This window comes from Pelobates fuscus, chromosome 2 (genome assembly GCF_036172605.1).
Source record: "Pelobates fuscus isolate aPelFus1 chromosome 2, aPelFus1.pri, whole genome shotgun sequence".
NCBI classification, from domain to species: domain Eukaryota; kingdom Metazoa; phylum Chordata; class Amphibia; order Anura; family Pelobatidae; genus Pelobates; species Pelobates fuscus.
The window spans coordinates 291,762,067-291,781,148 of record NC_086318.1 but is presented as its reverse complement, the minus strand read 5'-3'; the positions used below and the strand labels follow the sequence as shown (position 1 = coordinate 291,781,148).

The 19,082-nt window shown below is 38.0% G+C and overlaps 1 protein-coding gene across 20 annotated transcripts in view; it reads left to right on the top strand.

Annotated features, from left to right (window-relative positions):
- Positions 1-19,082, top strand: part of AFDN (afadin, adherens junction formation factor) — a 202,010-nt gene that overhangs the window by 144,680 nt on the left and 38,248 nt on the right. For all 20 annotated transcript variants that reach the window (XM_063443438.1, XM_063443439.1, XM_063443450.1 and 17 more), the window contains 3 exons: positions 14,683-14,748; positions 15,098-15,171; positions 16,701-16,819. In XM_063443438.1, the coding sequence (XP_063299508.1) occupies positions 14,683-14,748; positions 15,098-15,171; positions 16,701-16,819 (259 nt within the window). The remainder of the gene's footprint in view (positions 1-14,682; positions 14,749-15,097; positions 15,172-16,700; positions 16,820-19,082) is intronic.

Sequence of the window (19,082 nt, the reverse complement as noted above, 5' to 3'; positions counted from 1 at the left end):
TTTATGTACGAGTCCCACATGCAGTACAGACGTTGTTGGATTACAAAGGAAATCATTGGTTTAGTAACAGCCGTATGACCAAGTATCAAGCAATGTTGTGTGAAAACCCAAGAGTGCATTTAGAGACTGTAAACACCTTAAATCCAGCTACCCTTTTGCCGCAACCTACTGAAAGTCAACATGATTGTTTGGAAGTAATGGATGAAGTATTTTCAAGTAGACCAGATCTTCGTGATTTTCCCATCCAGAACCCCGATGTTCAATATTACACCGACGGCAGTAGTTATGTGAAAGAAGGGATCCGCTATGCAGGATATGCAGTGACAACAATAGACAAGGTGATAGAAGCTCGGCCACTGGCGAAAGGAACATCAGCACAAAAGGCAGAATTAATAGCACTAACACGAGCGTTACAATTGGCTGAAGGTTTAAGAGTAAATATCTATACGGACTCTAAGTATGCGTTTTTAACCACTCATGCCCACGGAGCTTTGTATAAAGAAAGAGGACTACTGAATTCAGAAGGCAAAGAAATCAAGTACGCAGCTGAAATCCTACAACTATTGGAAGCAGTGTGGGAGCCGAAAGAAGTCGGTATCATACATTGTCGAGCGCATCTGAGAGGAGATGGTGATGTAACCAAGGGAAATCGGATGGCAGATAGTGCAGCTAAGCGTGCTGCTGAATCAGGAAGACAGGAGTATGTGGGGCATATAGCTGCTCTTATACCAACTCCACTGTCCCAATGGACTCCAGTTTATACAGCTCAAGAAGAGGAGTGGTTAAAGACTGAACCGGGAAAGTATTTGGAGAACAAGTGGTATCAGCTAGAAGATGGAAGAATAGTCATACCAGCATCACTAGCGGTAGAAATTGTCCAAAATTATCACAACGGGACACATTCTGGGAGAGACAGTACTGAAGAATCTCTCAGGAAACATTTCTACATACCAAGATTGTCCAACTTGACTCAGGCCATTGTACGCAGATGTGTAACGTGTGCTAAGAATAATGCAAGACAAGGACCAGTAAAGCCACCAGGAGTCCAGTTTATGGGGGGACTCCCCATGTCCGATCTACAAATAGACTTTACAGTAATGCCTAAATCGGGTGGACATCGTTACCTGTTGGTAATTGTGTGCACCTATTCAGGCTGGGTAGAAGCATGTCCTACTCGTACAGAGAAAGCAGGAGAAGTTGTAAGATTCCTGCTACGAGAAATAATACCCCGATATGGACTACCCTGTTCTATAGGATCGGACAATGGTCCAGCTTTTGTTCATCAGTGCCTACAACAACTGACTCATATGCTTGGTATAAAGTGGAGGCTTCATACTGCATATAGACCCCAGAGTTCTGGTAAGGTAGAGAGAATGAATAGAACTATAAAGAACCAGTTGGCTAAAATGTGTCAGGAAACCCAACTTAAGTGGAACGTTCTCTTACCCATAGCTTTATTGCGAATCCGCAGTACCCCTACCAGAAGGATGGGCCTCTCTCCTTTTGAAATCATGTATGGGCGACCACCTCCCGTACTTGGTAACTTAAGGGGGGACTTGAGTCAGTTGGGAGAAGGAATTACCCGGCAGCAGGTTGTAGAGTTGGGTAAGACTATGGAGGAGGTACAGAAATGGGTACAAGATAGATTACCTGTGAATATTTATCCCCCTGTTCATAGTTATCATCCAGGAGATCAAGTGTGGATTAAAGAGTGGAATAATGTACCGTTAGGGCCCAAGTGGAGAGGTCCTTATGTTGTTCTTTTGTCTACCCCTACAGCAATAAAAGTAGCAGAAGTGACTCCGTGGATACATCACTCCAGGGTTAAACCAGCAGCAGTCGATTCTTGGCAAGTTACAGTAGATCCAGAGAATCCCTGCAAGATCCGGTTAAAACGCACTACTCAGTCGGAGTAACGAGGAATTATTGTGGATTACAAATTTTATTGTTACAGGTGTGAGTGAGAAGGCCATAATAAAGCCTGTCCGCTTACCATCACATAGTGTATAAGCCAGGAAAGTCTCGAAGGGACACCTGTGAAGACGAGCAGAACTCCATTCCCTGCAGCCCTCACATCCTGGAAGCTGAGGTTCCATCGCACGGACGAAGACTGAGGATGACGGCGAAAGATGTGCTTTTGATTGTGTTTATTTACATGTGTTTTTATATTCAGGAAGGTAGAGGTACCGACACTCCTAGCTGTGAGGTATGCATTAAGACTACGAGAACAGGTAACCATATTTCCCAAACCCTAATTTGGCATTCCCAATACGAGTGTAAAGGAGATGTATCGAGATGTAGATACTTAAATATAGATTATAGTGTGTGCCATTTAGGAGTAGGAGAACCTAAGTGCTTCAGTCCAGAGTATCAACCTCGTACAATTTGGTTGACTCTCAGGAATGGAGATCCTCAGGGGACCCTAATTAATAAGACGGTGTTAGAATCCGTACATTCTTCGGGTGTTCTGCTATTTGATGCGTGTAAAGCGATATCGAGTGGTAGAAAGCCGTGGAATGTATGTGGGGATCTTAGATGGGAGAGGACGTATGGGTCTAATGATAAATATATTTGTCCCAGTAGTAAAAATAAATATGTGAGTCCTAGATGCCCAAATAAAGACTATAACTTTTGTCCATATTGGTCTTGTGTGGGGTGGGCGACTTGGGGACAGACAGTAGACAAAGACATGATAGTGACTAAGTTGCCGACTAGCCCTTATTGTAAGTCTATGGAATGCAACCCAGTCCATATACTTATTAATAACCCCGACAAGTTCCTAGATAAGTATGGAAATTTATTTGGGTTTCAGATATACGGGACGGGTTTAGATCCTGGGACATTATTGTTTATAGGAATAGAGACTGATACGGTATCCTCCCAGACTCATCAAGTATACCATTCCTTTTATGAAGAGATGAGTATAGATAATAAGATCCCCCATAACGCTAAAAACCTGTTCATTGACCTAGCTGAAAGTATTGCCGGTAGTCTTAATGTTACCAACTGCTATGTGTGTGGAGGTACTAACATGGGAGACCAATGGCCTTGGGAAGCAAAGGAGGTAATGTCCGGTTCTGAGGCAGTTGACCAACTAATATCTACACAAGCCGATTATCATTTGAGTGTTAGAGGTAAATCTGAGTGGAGATTAAAGACCTCCATCATAGGTTATGTTTGCATAGCAAGGAAAGGAATAATGTATAATACTTCTGTAGGAGAATTAACTTGTCTAGGGCAAAAAGCTTATGATGATGATACTAAAAATACAACTTGGTGGTCGGCTTCAAATGTCTCAGAACCATCTAACCCGTTTGCTAGATATGCCAATTTAAAGGATGTGTGGTTTGATTTATCCATCACATCTACCTGGAGAGCCCCAGCAAATTTGTACTGGATCTGTGGTAAGAAAGCCTATTCGGAGTTGCCACAGGACTGGGAAGGGGCATGTGTGTTGGGTATGCTCAAACCATCCTTCTTCTTGTTACCGATTGAAACAGGTGAGACTTTAGGTGTTAAAGTGTATGATGTGAATCATAGGAAGAAAAGGGGACCCTTAGAGATAGGCACCTGGGAAGATAATGAATGGCCTCCCCAGCGTATCATAGATTATTATGGGCCAGCCACGTGGGCAGAAGATGGTACCTTTGGTTATAGAACCCCAATTTATATGCTCAACCGTATTATAAGATTACAGGCGGTGGTTGAGATTATTACTAATGAGACCTCACAAGCACTCAATCTTCTAGCGAAGCATAATACCAGGATGAGGACAGCAGTGTACCAAAATAGATTAGCCTTGGATTACCTTTTGGCAGTAGAGGGAGGTGTATGTGGGAAGTTTAACCTGAGCAATTGCTGTCTTCAAATAGATGACGAAGGGCAAGCAATAGCTGAGCTTACTAGCCATATGGTTAAACTAGTGCATGTGCCTACTCAGGTATGGAAAGGGTACAATCCAAGTAGTTGGTTTGGTAGCTGGTATGAGTGGTTTGGAGGGCTTAAGGCAGTGGTAGGTGGAGTCCTACTGATTTTACTGTTGTGTCTACTCCTACCGTGTCTTATACCCTTAGTAGTTAGGTCTGTGCAAAGCCTGATAGGAAGTATAGCAGAGAGGAAGGCTGCTGCACAGATAATGGCGATATATAAGTATAAGGCTCTAGATCAAGGAGAACCAATGCAGGAAGATGAGTGTTAAAAGATTCACATCATAAGATAAGTCTGGTCTGGTTCATGGTAACCTGAGGTATATGCAAACCAAGGTTAAGTGATGCCTCAAGTAATTGTGAAATATCAGAGGCATCAAAGGGGGGAATGTGATGTAATTCCAGTAAAATACAGGTTTGGCAGGCTAAGATTGCCACAGGGCATGTGTATGTATATGTGTTTGTAGTATCGGTTAGTTGATTGCACGTGGCTAAGATGCTGTTATCACTGTACTGACCAGGTGCAGGAATGTAAGAACTGGAATTACGCGTCCCTCTCCTTTGTATCAGATGAGCCACGTGGTTAGACCGGATGGATGAGTTTAGACTCTATTTATTAAATAGGTTAAGGGTATGTGTGGGTGTAGTTAATTGTGGGAGGAGCTACAGTGCTATATAAGGAATGTACTCTATGTATTCAGTACTCAGACTTTGCTGTATTTTGGTGACGCTAGTCCCTCTGAGTCCCGATCGGTGATCCAATAAAGAATCTCTTCCTTCCTGAAGAAACCTGTGTCCATCTCTCTGTGCTTGGCTTCCGTCAGTTTCTCCGGTATCAATGGAACTGTGGCACCCCAGATGTGTGTGTGTGTGTGTGTGAGAGAAGTGTTCCACATGATTTCCATCCATTAGGCAAACTGGCTTTCATGGGAAATATATTTTAGAAACATATTGGTTGCAAATGATAGCCATCACTCCACTATAGAATTCCCTCTCTGACTTCCATGGAACTTGCTAAATGTGTCTGCAGTCACAGCGCTATTAGATGATTCACTTTCTTCTATGGGTGTCATAATTCACAAACAATCGTGAAGATTAGCACAGAGAGACTAAACAAATAATCTTTAGGCTAAGAATTTCTTTAATTTGTATTGTCATAGTTTTGTTCCATTTAAAACTTCTTGGTTTTTAGTGCTTTTCTAATCCTTTTTTAGAAAAACCTGTGACATTTAGCAGTCTAGACGGATATATATTTTGTTTCTTGACTTTTTTCATTTTTTATTTTTTTTTAATTCCCTGTTTGCTTGCTGTTTTAATCTGGAAGGGAGTAAAAGCAGTCTGTGCAGATCCACAGTGTGGTCACATTTTTTATTTTTTTTTCTTATGAAATCCAGATGAGTTGGAAGCGAACAGTGAAAACATATATCCATTTTTCAAGAAAGTTACCATAATGCTCACTACTATTCTTTGTTGCAAGCCAACACTGAGCTTCCTGTTTAATTTAGGGAGTTTTCTTTTCAATAGAAGAAAATACGTGGGCTTTACTTTTGTGTTTTAGCTTTTTTCTTTTTTTTCTTTAACAAGCTGGGAAAGCTGCTGGAAGGTAAATGAAAGGCAAGTCTGCCCGGCAGATGTTACGTAAGAGCCTCAATGTTGTGTTTGTAGTTGGTGCTGATACATGCCATACGTTGATGTCAGAGCATGTAGCTGCATTATCTTGTTAACTGCTGTGTGCGTATCCAGCAGACAGAGCGGAGTGCAGGTGAATTCAGCCTGTAAGAAGACTTCACTCTAATTTTTATTTTCATATAATCGAGAGTGCATTCTCAGAAGAATGTGGTTTTCTGTTGTTGGACGAACAGAGCCAGCAGTAAGTCCAAAGCATATTTTATTTCCGTTTTTTATTTCCCACCTCTTGTTCTGTATTTTCTCTTGTCTGCCTATTCCTCCACCCTCCCTTTGTGCTTTAGGTACTATGTGAACTGCTTACTAGAGATTGCCGTCTTATTATGCAATTGGTTTTGACATTTAAACTACAATTTGGCTAGTTATGGTTTTATCATACTTTTAAAAATACTTTTTCCTTTTTCCTTTTCAAAGCACGTTTTAACATTTTGTAAATGAAAGGTGTGTATTGGTCTTTTAGCAATTCTGCATCGCTTTCCGTCTGCCTTTCGTGTGCTTAGCTATTAGAACATCTGTCAATATCTAGCACTTTAAGCAAAACGTATGCTTTTTAACCCCTTAAGGACCAAACTTCTGGAATAAAAGGGAATCCTGACATGTCACACATGTCATGTGTCCTTAAGGGGTTAAGGTAATTCACCAGCTAATATTGAACAATACTTCCTGTGATCTTCAGATAGCATTTGGTGGGTCTCTGGATGAGATTCATGGGAGTTGTATTTCATCAACAGTTAGTAAGTAACCTGTTGCTCTCTGCTTTTTACTCCAAATAGTGTTGAGCAGAATTTGATGTTAGAGAAGGACTTACCATTAATGCAGGCAGATAGAATGTAACTACAGTGAATTCATTGTCAGGCACTATTGTGTATTAAAGTAAGTTGTCCCATAAAAACAAGATGCACTCAAGCCTGCTAACAGACCGTACGGGTGAGATTTATCTTTGTCAAGATCTGGGGCAATCACCACTAATGAATGGAACCAACAGACACATTCCATCGTTGTTTCCTCCACTTTTTCCACTTTGCGACACTTGCATAAATCTTCTTCAACCACTTATTCTGGTGCAGATGTACTTTTGTTGGATTTTCTTTTACTCTTCTTATACTAAGGTGCTGCATGTGATTGTGTCAAGTAGAAATAGAATGTGTAATTGGTGGTATTGTCCTTTAATTGTACCATGCATTGTTTATAATTAACAATAAAATATTATCTCAGATACAAGGGCAATGCTGTTGTAATTGCATCATTCATAAATAATATATATCACTGCAGCTATAGTTAGCTGCACAGTAGCCAGTGCATGGAGAACATGTAGTTACTGGGCTGGTGCTGTCTAAGTCAACAAAGGCAGTCTAAAAATGTATTCATCCATCCCTAGAATATGCAGCTCATAGATAACATAGAGAAACCATCACTCACTATAATAGGGAAATCATATAATATACAATACCTAGTTCCCAAATGGTGCGCTTAAATCTCTCCCATTGCTCCACATATTATAGAGCATTAATCGGTTACCTGTATCCATATCATAATCATCCGTCACCCATATTATGTCCTTACTTATTCCCCTCAATACATAGCACTGGCTTGGCACAATTCATTCTGCAAAGCTTCTTTGCTCATACTGGTCAAATTCACCATTGTTTATTTGGATGGGTGCTTAATATCATTGCATTGCTCAATGGTTTAAACTTTGTCCCATGTCCCTTGTGGAAACTGTGTTTCCTCTAGAATTGCCCCTATTCACTTACCCAATGACATTTCTATTGGGCAGCTTCAGGAAGCATTTCTGTAATAATCGCTATACGATAGAGCATGGCCACAGCATGGTTCTGCCCACTTTATACTTGATAACGGAGAACGTTTGAATAGTTATATCCCCCCCGCAAGGGTTTGAAAAAATGTTCATAGAATCTGAGTCATGAGAAAGTTAGAAGCTTATATTTTTAAAAAAAAAAAAAAACATTTATTTTCATCATTGTAGTAGCTATGAAAATTATTTTGTTTGTGAAAGCATGTTTACATTGATGTAAGTTGTAGAAGCACTGGAGGAATCTGAGGAAGCACATCTACATAATGTGTAAACTGGCTTATCTGTAGAACAGTGTGTACAAAGGAACTAGGAGAAAATCTTGCATGTAGCCAATTTTGGATAGCAAGGTTCACCTCCATGACTTATCAGAGATGTCAAGCACAAACCTTGCAGGCACCTTGCTGAAATCTCTTGCAACCCTGGATTCCCATCCACTGCATAAATGGCAAGCAATGTGGGACAATAAGCAGACTGAGAAAGTGGGTAGCTCCAGTAGTAAAGTACTGCCAAGTTGGTCTGTCCCCTTCTTCAGCATCTTTGCATATTTTGCTTGGGGGAGCAGAGGAAGGTAAGTTTTTACTTGCCTTAATCTGATCCTCATAGCTGCCATCGTCGTTTTCCCGTCTTATGAAGCACCAGGAGATAAAGTCCCTTCTGCACTATCCAGCATGCTAGGGATTACAACACTGTCTCTAGAGGCTCCTGAGAGACAATGCCTTTTTCCTTTGAGATATGACAAAACTTGACAGCAGTAATCAGTGACTATACAGTCAACAACATAGTCCTTCTGTTAAAATGGCCCTGCAATGGAGACGCCACTTGAAATTGAGACTGCTTATGTATGGCACTGTACACTGTCTACTACACAACAATCTATTTCATAATGCGGAACACTTCTTTATCACTTTGTCTGACAGTCTAGAATAGTTAATGTTTCCATCTTTTATGTACTTTAGTAATACTCATTATTGTCTTGCTTATGTTTTGAGATTTTTCTTGTATACTGTTGCTTGTATCTGAATGGCATGAAATTCAATGTGTCTAACTTGAAACAATAGATTAGCATGTCCTGTTTGAGACTTTGCAGGGAATTCTAGCAGCCTAAAAGAAAATGCAGCTGTGTTCTTCGGATAAGGCTTGTTTTGACATGTTAAGGTTACAATGAGAACCTTGCCAGGGCTTATTGTCCTAGAGCTCTTTGAAGCCATGGTGGATGCAAGTTAGGAAGTTGAGAATGTATTGATAGATTTATGTAGCTCAAATCTGATATTCACTAAATCCGGTGTCTCTCATATTTTCTCTTTTAATGTGTGCATCTTGAACCATCCCCCATCAACTACTTTTCCCTCTCAAACACTCATACCTTTTCCATTTCCAATGCCTGTTTCTTCCACATTCTTTTCTCCAATGATTGTGTAAGCATCAGTCTTATTGTGAATCATATTTCCTCAATGTATCTTTCCTCATCCACGTGTCTGACCCTAACCCCACCACTACCTACTTTGTCACTCATACTCTCAATGCTCGTCCAATACTACTGCTTGCAGGATGATTGACCTTCTGACTTCCTGCCCCCCTTATGTATATTTTACCCTTCTACCCACTATTTGTGCCATGCAGCATTCCCCACAACCACAATCTCTTTTTCTGTGTGTTGCACTGTCATTGATTTACCTGGTAGCATCTAGATATGTTCTGCTGTTTCCCCACTAGGCTGAGCTGTCCAGATTCGAATGAAGAAGAATTCAGCCATACATACTGTAAAGTGACATGTCTTTATCGTACAGAAAAGCTACAGGTAGAAAGAGCTCCCAATATAGTGGCAAGGTAGCGATTTTAAAATAATTAAAAATTAGGTGAAATAGGACAAAAAAGAATGTTAAAAAAAAAAACCCTCTACAAAGTCACAACAGCGCAAGTAGAGTCTGAGTTGAGATGATGAGAGTCAGCTGTTTGGTTTGTGCAATGATTCCAGAACAGGCTAAAGCACAATGCAACAGGCACTAAAGGAAAAGGAAACAGCAGCTGTGATCATCGTGGATGAGCCAAAGCTTTATTGGAAAAGTCTCCTCATTTATATTACAGATGACTGGGATTGTATGCTGGGGTATTTCCTACTATGGTAAACGGTTTTAAAATAGATTCAAAGCCTCAGTGTTTGCCTCATCTGGCAAAGGCATTGAAGCTTTAATGATCTATCCTAACATCAGCTTGGGATATGAAAGACATATAATTCTTTATAAAGACTGCTGTAAAAATCTGAGTAAATTCTGGCTCGTGATACTGCAAAATGTATATTATACATATATTTTTCCTTTATGCGTGCGTGCACATTCCACAGACGTGAAAACTAAACTGACTTTATGATTTTAATTTTTTTTAATTCATTTTTTTTTCATACAGTCTTGCAGATTTTGCTCAATGCTTGTGATATTCATGAAAAAAATAGCAATTTTTTAATTTATATTTTTGCAACTAGCTTTGTAGCACCAAATATTTTTCTCCACCTGAAACAAAAACAAAAAGTCTGTGTTTTCTCTACCATTCAGGTGTTTAGCAAATGTTCAGCTTTCTCATATCATTTTATGAAAGCGTTGCACAGCAGTGGTGCACATATGTAGCAGACCCAGCCCAGAGAAGCTTCATTCATGGGAAACATGAATTGAGAACTGAACAGATCTACTGGACAAATACTATAGAATTCTACATGGATCTTCTAGTATGCAATGTGAGATACCTGTTCAAAACAGGCAGCTGGCAGGGGATGGCAAGCGTCAATGCTGATGGCTTTTATTGGCCGATTAGCATGCAAATACCGTTTCCTTTGTGGCAGACTAGCAGTGCATTTATTTCACACTTGTAACTTCTTTAGAGAACTAAAATGTACATTTTTATTGATTATTGCATATTTAGCTTTTTGTGCAAGGTGTTTGAATTTGTATTAATTTTTATCTAAACTTTACTCAATCATTTCATTTTTATTTTTTTTCTTCAGAAAGATACATGATTAATACAAATTCTGTAGAAGTGTCACTTTAAAGTGTCTATATAAACCTATACAGGAGACAGGAAAGATCATTTGACACTGTCTTTGCGCACACAAATTCGATCGTATAGATTGGCTTATTTTAAAATGTGGGTAATGTTTATAGTGGTAAATATTGCAACTGGCCCAACAATGGTTGTTCTATGTACTAGCACACTGGATTACTTAAACATGCACCTTAAGCAACTCTACATCGAAACTGTGAACATTTTCACATTCCCTGCACAGTGGGAGACTGTAAACTACTCCTCAAATGCTAAACTGTGCAGAGGTGTTTATCCTTTTAGCAGGCTGTGATTTAAAGAGTGATGCATTTCAAAGATGGCAGCCTACACACTGAAAAACACTATTAAGTGAGTTGGACCACCCCAAAGGGGATGCGTCAGTCTACAAGCATCTACATCAGGTTGACTGTCAGCTGCGTTGGTCACCTTCATCCAGGGTTACCTATACAGAGGCTTCCTCACTGAATATCCTGAGATTACTTCTGTACAGCTTTTTCTTGGTGTCTCAAGATGCTGGACACCAAAGAGCAAACCTGGGACTGCCCACCAGATCCACAAGTGTTTGGGTTTATGTGGTAATAAAATCTCATTATATCGTATATCATGTCAAAAAATAAATACAATTAGAATTTTTGTGGAAATGACTTTGTTTTATTACATTTTTCACTTTAAATTGTACTGTTAGGCTTGCTGCTCATACAAAGTATGTAAAAAAAAAAAAGTCTTCATAAAGCAATTTTGCAATATTTTAAAAAAAAAATACATCTCCAATTGTGTATAGACAGACCATCCTGAATGAATAATGGTTATGTGATTTGGCATGTATTTATTTATACCTTTTTAAATTGCAAGTGGCGACAAGTATTCTCCTGTCTACTTTGGTGTAGATATGTGTACGATCTCTCCTAGTATTTTCACAATGTTCATTTTATTTTTGTTTCTTAAGGTTAAGGTGCTGCTTTTTGGACTGAAATCTTTAGGCGCCAAAATATTCCACACGCTTTATAATATTATAAGAGGGGGGAAATTTAATAATAAATCAGACAAGTACAAAATGTTACAGGAATAGGTTGATAAGGACCCTGCTCAAACGAGCTTACAGTCAGCATTATACCCATTAAGCAGTTTCATTGGTCATTATTCACAGGCTTCGGCCTGCGTTAGACCTGCACTTGCTCTAGTGCCCACCCTGTTTGTCTCTCAGTACCAGGTACTGGTGCGTTGGTTATCCACTAAATACAAGAGTATGTAATATTTTGATATAATTGTGAGCAAGGAAAAATACAATTTAATAACAACCACCTACTTCACCTATTTGTTGCGTGCCTGCTTAATAACTATTCTATTCACAGTGCCATTTCAGGCTTTATTGGAGATACCACATTAGAACCTTGTTCATTAGTCTTTATTTCACTGTATATTGGGCTGTTTGCCACTAAGGGTGTGTGAGACTACTAATTGAAAGGATTCCCTTAAAACTGCTTCTAGTATCTGCTATATATACCTATGTGTCACACTGTAAGATTTCCGGTTTGGACTATTGTGTGTAGGAATTTTATCTAAGATGCCTTCTGGTATATATCGGTAAGAATGCATTTAATTTATCCTACCAGATCACCCCTCTGGTCTTGGCACTCCAAATCTGGTGTGTGTAGTGTATCACTGAACTCAAGAGCAAGAACATTAACCATACTGCTCTGATTTTTATTTATTTACAGAAAGTTAGTGTAGAAGTAAAGTTTTATTTCTAAACTCTGAGCCACCCCCTCTTAATAAATTTGTGACTATTGTACCTTTTGAAAGCAATTTAAGGTAAATCCCCAACAGCACTGATTCATCCCTTATGGACCAATGACTGTATGTCATCAAAACAATGTAGTTCAAAAAATTGTGTACAATGCGGACATTGGATGTAATGCCCACTTACAAGAGCAAGATTGAGTAGAGCCGGGTTCCATGTTGTCTTCAGTTGATTATGATGGCAAATAATGTCTGTGAACTTTTAGAGGTTAAGAACAGGGAATTGCATATGTAGCTCTTGAACAGTGTAGTATTTTCAGATCAATACATATAAATACAATAGACATACCAGTACAAATGGAACAGAGGACCATTGCCATAAGCATAAAGCCTATAAATTACAGTGATTTATACAAATATTGCTTGTGAGCTAAACCATGCTAGTATGTTCTGTCTGTAAAAGTGAGAAAAATAAAATATTTGCTAAAAAGGATCTATTGCTTTACATTACTGTTGCTTTCACAGGTCTTTTTCTCATGGTTTATTTATTTTTATTTTTGTTATCTTCCATGTCTGTTTTAGCCCTTGTCAAGTGAACAAACTATTGCCAAGCTAACTTCCTTTGTTTTCTCTTCCATTCTTTCTACACTGGTAAAATAAATATCTTGTATTGAAAGTAGTCATTGAACAAAACTTGGTTTCATTTGGAATGTTTTTTATTTTCATATTACCATGAATTCTAGACTTCCCAGATAAATATATTCTGTGTCAAATACATAAAAAAAAAATCTACCACCCAGCAGTAGCTACCACTTATGTAACAATGGCTTTGAAATGTAGCACACCATGGCTATTTTTGTTTAATCCTTTTTCATTACTTTGTAGTCTTTAAGAACAAAAAAGATAATCCCTAATCTTAGAACAATGTAAACCCTCAAGTCACAATCTTGATACCTCCTTCTTATCCTGGGTTTTACTTGTTGCACAAGCTTTTGGATAGTTATCATATAATTCTAAAGCTCTAAACAACTCCTAGCCCCTGTTCTATTTCTTCACGAATTTGTAGGTACGTCCTCGGTATCTCCACTCTGCCGGAGACCACCTCCTGCCGCTGCTTGCACCCTTACTGCTAATTCATGCTTGCAGAATGTTTCACAAGTGTCTATTCTTTGGCTACCCCCCATCAGGCACTACCCTAGTCTTCAATTATTTAAGAAGTCCCTCAAAACACATCTCTTCAGAAAAAGTATGGCCTCCTAGAATAACTTGGATTTCACATACCTTTCTTTTGCTCTCTTCTAAACAGCCACACTCCACTCTCACCTTTCAGTTCTGCTACTCTTCCACCTTGCATAGTTGATATCCCCTTCGATGCACTTCTTGTGTTTTTATACTCCACCTCCTCTAGTTTTTAAGCTTGTTAGCACAGGGTCCTAATCAACCTCTTGTTCCTAGAACATTTTGTAGTTGTCTCATTTATTGTTAAATTCCCAAATAAGTTGGCACTATATAAATGCCTATATATAAATGATAATATAACTTGTTACAAAGCCATAAATAAATATTGAATATGCCAGCTATGGCCAGTTGCTCCACTGCCGTAGTTGTTTACTTGTACATTACAACATAACTGTTTTGATTATCTTATTTTTTGAAGTGGGGGGTTATTAATGTTAGTTTTTTTTTTTGCTTTTGTTTTTAGATTGTTTTGGGGAAAAGAAGCCTAAGGGGAGCTTTACCTCTCTAGAAATTACACAATTGAATAAAGCATTGTAAATCAACTGTATGTTATGTAACCCTTTTCATGTGATTTATGTTTTCATTTAAATGGATATTCCAATTAATCCCAATCAAGTTTACTTCTAGCATTTCCAAGGCACACGTTGCATTGAAACAGGAGACACAGAATTTGTGACTCCTTAACTAAGAAGAGGCTCTCTACCTCTTCTTTTGTACTTGAGTTTTATCCCGGTCGTATTCTAAAATACCTTTCTACCTTTTTAAATAGTCTTAACAAGATGCTAAAAAGTTGTTTAACCCCTTAAGGACACGTGACATGTCATGACTCCCTTTTATTCCAGAAGTTAGGAACACTACAAACCCCTAATGCAATTTGGCTTGCTGAGCTGTTGTATGAGTGAATAGTATGCCCTTCTTTTTTAATTTTACAAAAAGTGCAAACTTCACTACAAAGTTACACTTTTATACATTAACCTTGTTACAGCCCCCTGACTGTCAGAGAAGCAGTCATTTTACTTCTGGGTATTTTAGCTCAGTGGAGCTAAACTCAAGAAGCAGTGAACACTGTATTAAATATACAGAACCAAAGTTCTCAAAGATTTTCTTGGAAGGGGGGGAGAAGATTTGAATTATCACATTGATATTAAGCATGGTAAACTTTCTATTTTACAGTTTGTGGATCTGTGTTGAAAAAGTAACATTGAATTTCTCTCCATTATCTAGGGTGCTGGGCAAGAAAAGCTTGGGATATACGTAAAGTCCGTTGTGAAAGGAGGCGCAGCCGAAGTGGTTTGTAATATTTTACTTTCAGTCTCTAATATTTAAGTGTTTGCAATGTTATCTGTGCTTGATATTATGAGTTTGTGGCTTAAAGCATGTGTAGGAATTTTGTGAACAAGTTAATATTTCTCTAGCATGGTATCTTGTAGAATTACCTAGGAGAGCTCTCTTGTGAATTGGCATTGTAATATATTATTTAACCTCATTTACAGGATGAGTCTTTTATGTTGTTAATGATATTTACTGTATCTGTTTGATACTAAATTTAGGTTTACATTTTGAGGATTTTTTTTTCCTAACGTTTTTGTTGATTTTATTGTTTTTTTTGTTTTTTTGTTTGTTTGATTTTTTTCTTTAGGATGGTCGTCTAGCAGCAGGTGACCAACTTCTTAGTGTGGATGGACGAAGTTTGGTGGGACTGTCCCAGGAAAGGTAAACTTTTATATTTAGAGAAAAAAAACCCCCATAGAATAAGTGTTCTGGAACTACCTCCTTGAGCACTGGAGGACTAAATAACGAAACCGTCCAATAATCTTTGCTCCAGGTAGAATCCCTTTTCGCCAAGTCCCTCAAGACTATACAAACCAACACATAATCAATGTTTGTTTTTCCTATAAATCATGATTTTTACGAAAAGTTAATTACATCTTTACTGTAAGAAAGGCAGAGGTTTGCATGGAGGATCAGAACGTGCTTCCTATTACTTTGCATTATGCCTCACACACTGGCATACTCTGAGTTTGAGCCCCATTTGTTTCAAACAGATTTAGGCTGAGCTTCTAGGAATTGCCAATCTCAAATTTTTCTCACCTCGGCTGTGCAATAGTCCAGACAGAGAACCCCACAATCCAACAGTCCATACATTTTATCAAGTGATTCTGTGCCTCCTGCATACATTAAGTTGGCATTCTGTTTGTCCACATATATACTTCAGAACACATGTACAGGTTTACTTAATATGCAACAAATAAAGCATTTCTTATGGTCAAATAATTGTAATGGTTAACAGGGGTTTATTTAATTTGGCCTTCTTGTCCTTCACCTAGAAACATAGAATGTGACGGCAAATAAGAGCCATTCGGTCCTTCTAGTCTGCCCGATTTTCTTAATACGTGCATCAGTCTCTTATATCTAGTATAGCCTTATGTCTGTCACACATTTTTAGAAAGTTTGCTGTGGGCTACATTCAGTTTTCATATATGTTTTACCCAGGCGCACATTCGGCAGCTATTTATCGGATTACAGAAATTATTGGCTTAATTAACACACAGGTTTTTTTTTTTTTTTTTTTTTTTTTTTTTTGCACTGACAGAAATGTGGCATTATGGCAGTACAGGCTTATGCAAAAGCCAAGTCACAATACTTGTGTCTTTTGGTTTACAGAAAGGATGGTCATGTTGTTTCGAGCATGTAACATTACACACAGTGGTAACGGACTTGTTTGCATCCGATTTTACATTGTAATAGTAAAAAGTGACATAAAAACTTAGCAAACATGAAGTGCAATGATATACCAAGAAGCATCAGGGCTGTGGTGATGTCATTATACAAAGTGGTTTTAAATGCAGAATCAAGCCACGTTCTTAACTACAGAGGATGAGCCAAGCCAGAGTCTTGGCCATTTATAGTGCTGAAGTAACAGTTTGGAAATATTGGAAAACAACCTTTTTTTCTTTTTCTTTTTTTTTTCTTATGACTTCTTTTTCAAGTTCAATTTAAACAATGGACACAGCACTGTTGTTCAGGTTACCCTCACATAATTCATTTCCAAATCATCAAACGTCTGCTGCAGGTTGGGGCAGTGAGCTCATGAAAATATCCTGTGGTTGTTATCTTGTCCCTGCTTGCAAAAATCTAACTGCTTATTAGAATACAAAGTTCTGTTTTGTTACTTAAAGCAAAGGATTATCATATCCAATTTTTGTAATACTTTTTTTTTTTTTCTTCTTCTTCTTCTTCAGGGCTGCAGAACTTATGACAAGAACGGGTTCGGTTGTAACCCTTGAGGTTGCCAAACAAGGAGCAATATACCATGGCTTGGCCACACTGCTGAACCAGCCATCTCCCCTGATGCAGAGAGGTAAATTTAAGCAACATTCTCTCATTCACAAAAGTGAAAATGAAACCAAATATATCCCCATAAAAGGTAACTCAAAACAGATGCTTGGACTAGACTTAAATTCATTCAGAAGGATGTTAAGTTTTCTTGACCACTTCCGTGCAGACACATTTCACATATTCTGATGTATATTTTTTTTAAATATATCAATATTACACAACAGTCTCTCAGACAGGAATTATTTATTTTTCAGAAAAAAAAGTTAGAATATAAATATTTGAGCATTTTTTTTTAAATTTTTTATTTGAGACAAGTGTGTCTCATTTTCATTTTTCTGGTGACCCTTTTGAATGTATTACTTCCCCACAAATATTTTTTGTTCTTGAGATGTGGTCTGGCAAAATGTGTTTTAAATTGTATATTTTACAGCTTTTCAATAAATGGAGTTTCAGTATTGTTTTCTAGAAACTACGTTAATTATCTGTTGCCTACCAGAATGCAAGCTTTAGGGTAGCATTTTAACCTCTATATAAAACATCTAATAAAATGTGTTGGTTAATTGGTCTTGACAAGCCTGACCTTGCAGGGAGCTTCCCTTTGTGGGCTCCTGTTCACACAGTGAGTTGTTCAGATTATTTTAGTAAACCAAAATGAGCTTTTTTTATTTTTTATTATTTTAGAACTTTAAACATTTTTTTGTAGCTTTATGAAAATAGAACAAGGCACTTTGAATTGGGTCAGACCAAAAGGTAGCCCTCCAGATGTTTTCGATCTCCAACAGCCAAGATGCATTGCCAGCCTTTAAGGAACAGTCTATTTTGCGGACACAATAATTATTTTAATGAACGAGAACATATATATGTGTATATATATACTTTTATATGCCAACCTAAAGGATTTGGATTAGTGAACTTCCATTAAAAAGAGAGAAAAAACTTTTTTAGAACTTTTAGCAAAGCATTTAAACTTAACTGCATTGAATCCAATGTTCCCGTAGAGGAGCACTCCGCATACAGCCAATTACAGCATACTGTGCATGCTAACTCTAGATTTTTAATAGTTTAATTTGTTGAATTTATTTTACGCGAAGCTCCTAGTGGCCCTCACATTGACAGCCAATAGAGGCAACAAATTGCAAAAAGAGAACTTTTTTATAAGTCCAGTGTTTTCAAATACAAAGCTGCCAGGACAGTTTTTTTTTTTACTCCAAAATCACTCCATTAAGAATTTGGTGCTTAGACGGTCCCTTTTAAGGTGGGACAGTTTATATTTTTAATGGAACATTTGAAGGAAAATCTGCCTTTTTGGTTTGACAATTTGAGATGTTCAGTCCTGGAACTCTAGTTCACGGTTGCCTATATCAGTTTTGACTGTATTGTGCATGTGACGGATGCACACCACACACAAAACAGAGAAGGCTCTTCCCTACCCGGCTAGAGAGTGGAACTGCGGCTATACTTGTCTTTTGGCTCAACTTATGCCAAAACACAAACCAATTCACTAAGCAGTGGACTGAAATGTGGGTAAATTTCATGAAGCAATGCTATGTGATAATTTAAAATACTATTTGGGGATGTTTCCCAACCGTACTTAGATGGACTTGAGCTGTTGCACTCTTTTTTAAATTGTATGGTTTATCTTGCATACAAAAAAATTATAATAGACTAAAAATGAATTACTCTGGAAATAATCAACCAATCAGAACAAAGCACAGTGTATAAATAGCAAGAACTTTTTTTGCATAATCCTCAGTTACGAACGAAACATGAATAGTTCAACATCAAAGAAATGGGAAAACCAAAATGGATGATAGTTTTACAATGTAACCGGGACAATCCAAGGTCAAGAGGTAAAGGGAAAACAGAAAAAAAAAATCTAAGGAATTTGGTTTATACTAAAAGGAGAGTTGAACAAAAAATAATAAATGAGTGGTAAAACCTATGTAATACATTAAAACAACTGATGGGAACACACGCAAAAGAAGTCAAAGAAGAATAGAGTTAGCTTTTTTTGTCCTTGTTGAGACGTCTGATTGTAAAGCAACTCTCTAGGAGTTTGTGACATTTTAAATTGAGAGTAGGCTCCTTTGCAGACCATCTGCCACCTGTAGAAATGTCTCCACAGCAAGCTCCCTAGCCGAAGATGCTGCCATCTGATTTTCTGACTTTACTATAAGAACTGAACATGGCTTGCTCATTCCAGGCATTCATGTAATCAAGCCACAAGCAAAGTTTGTATATCATTTTTTTTTTTACCCTTTTTACTTTTTTACATTTATGTGCAT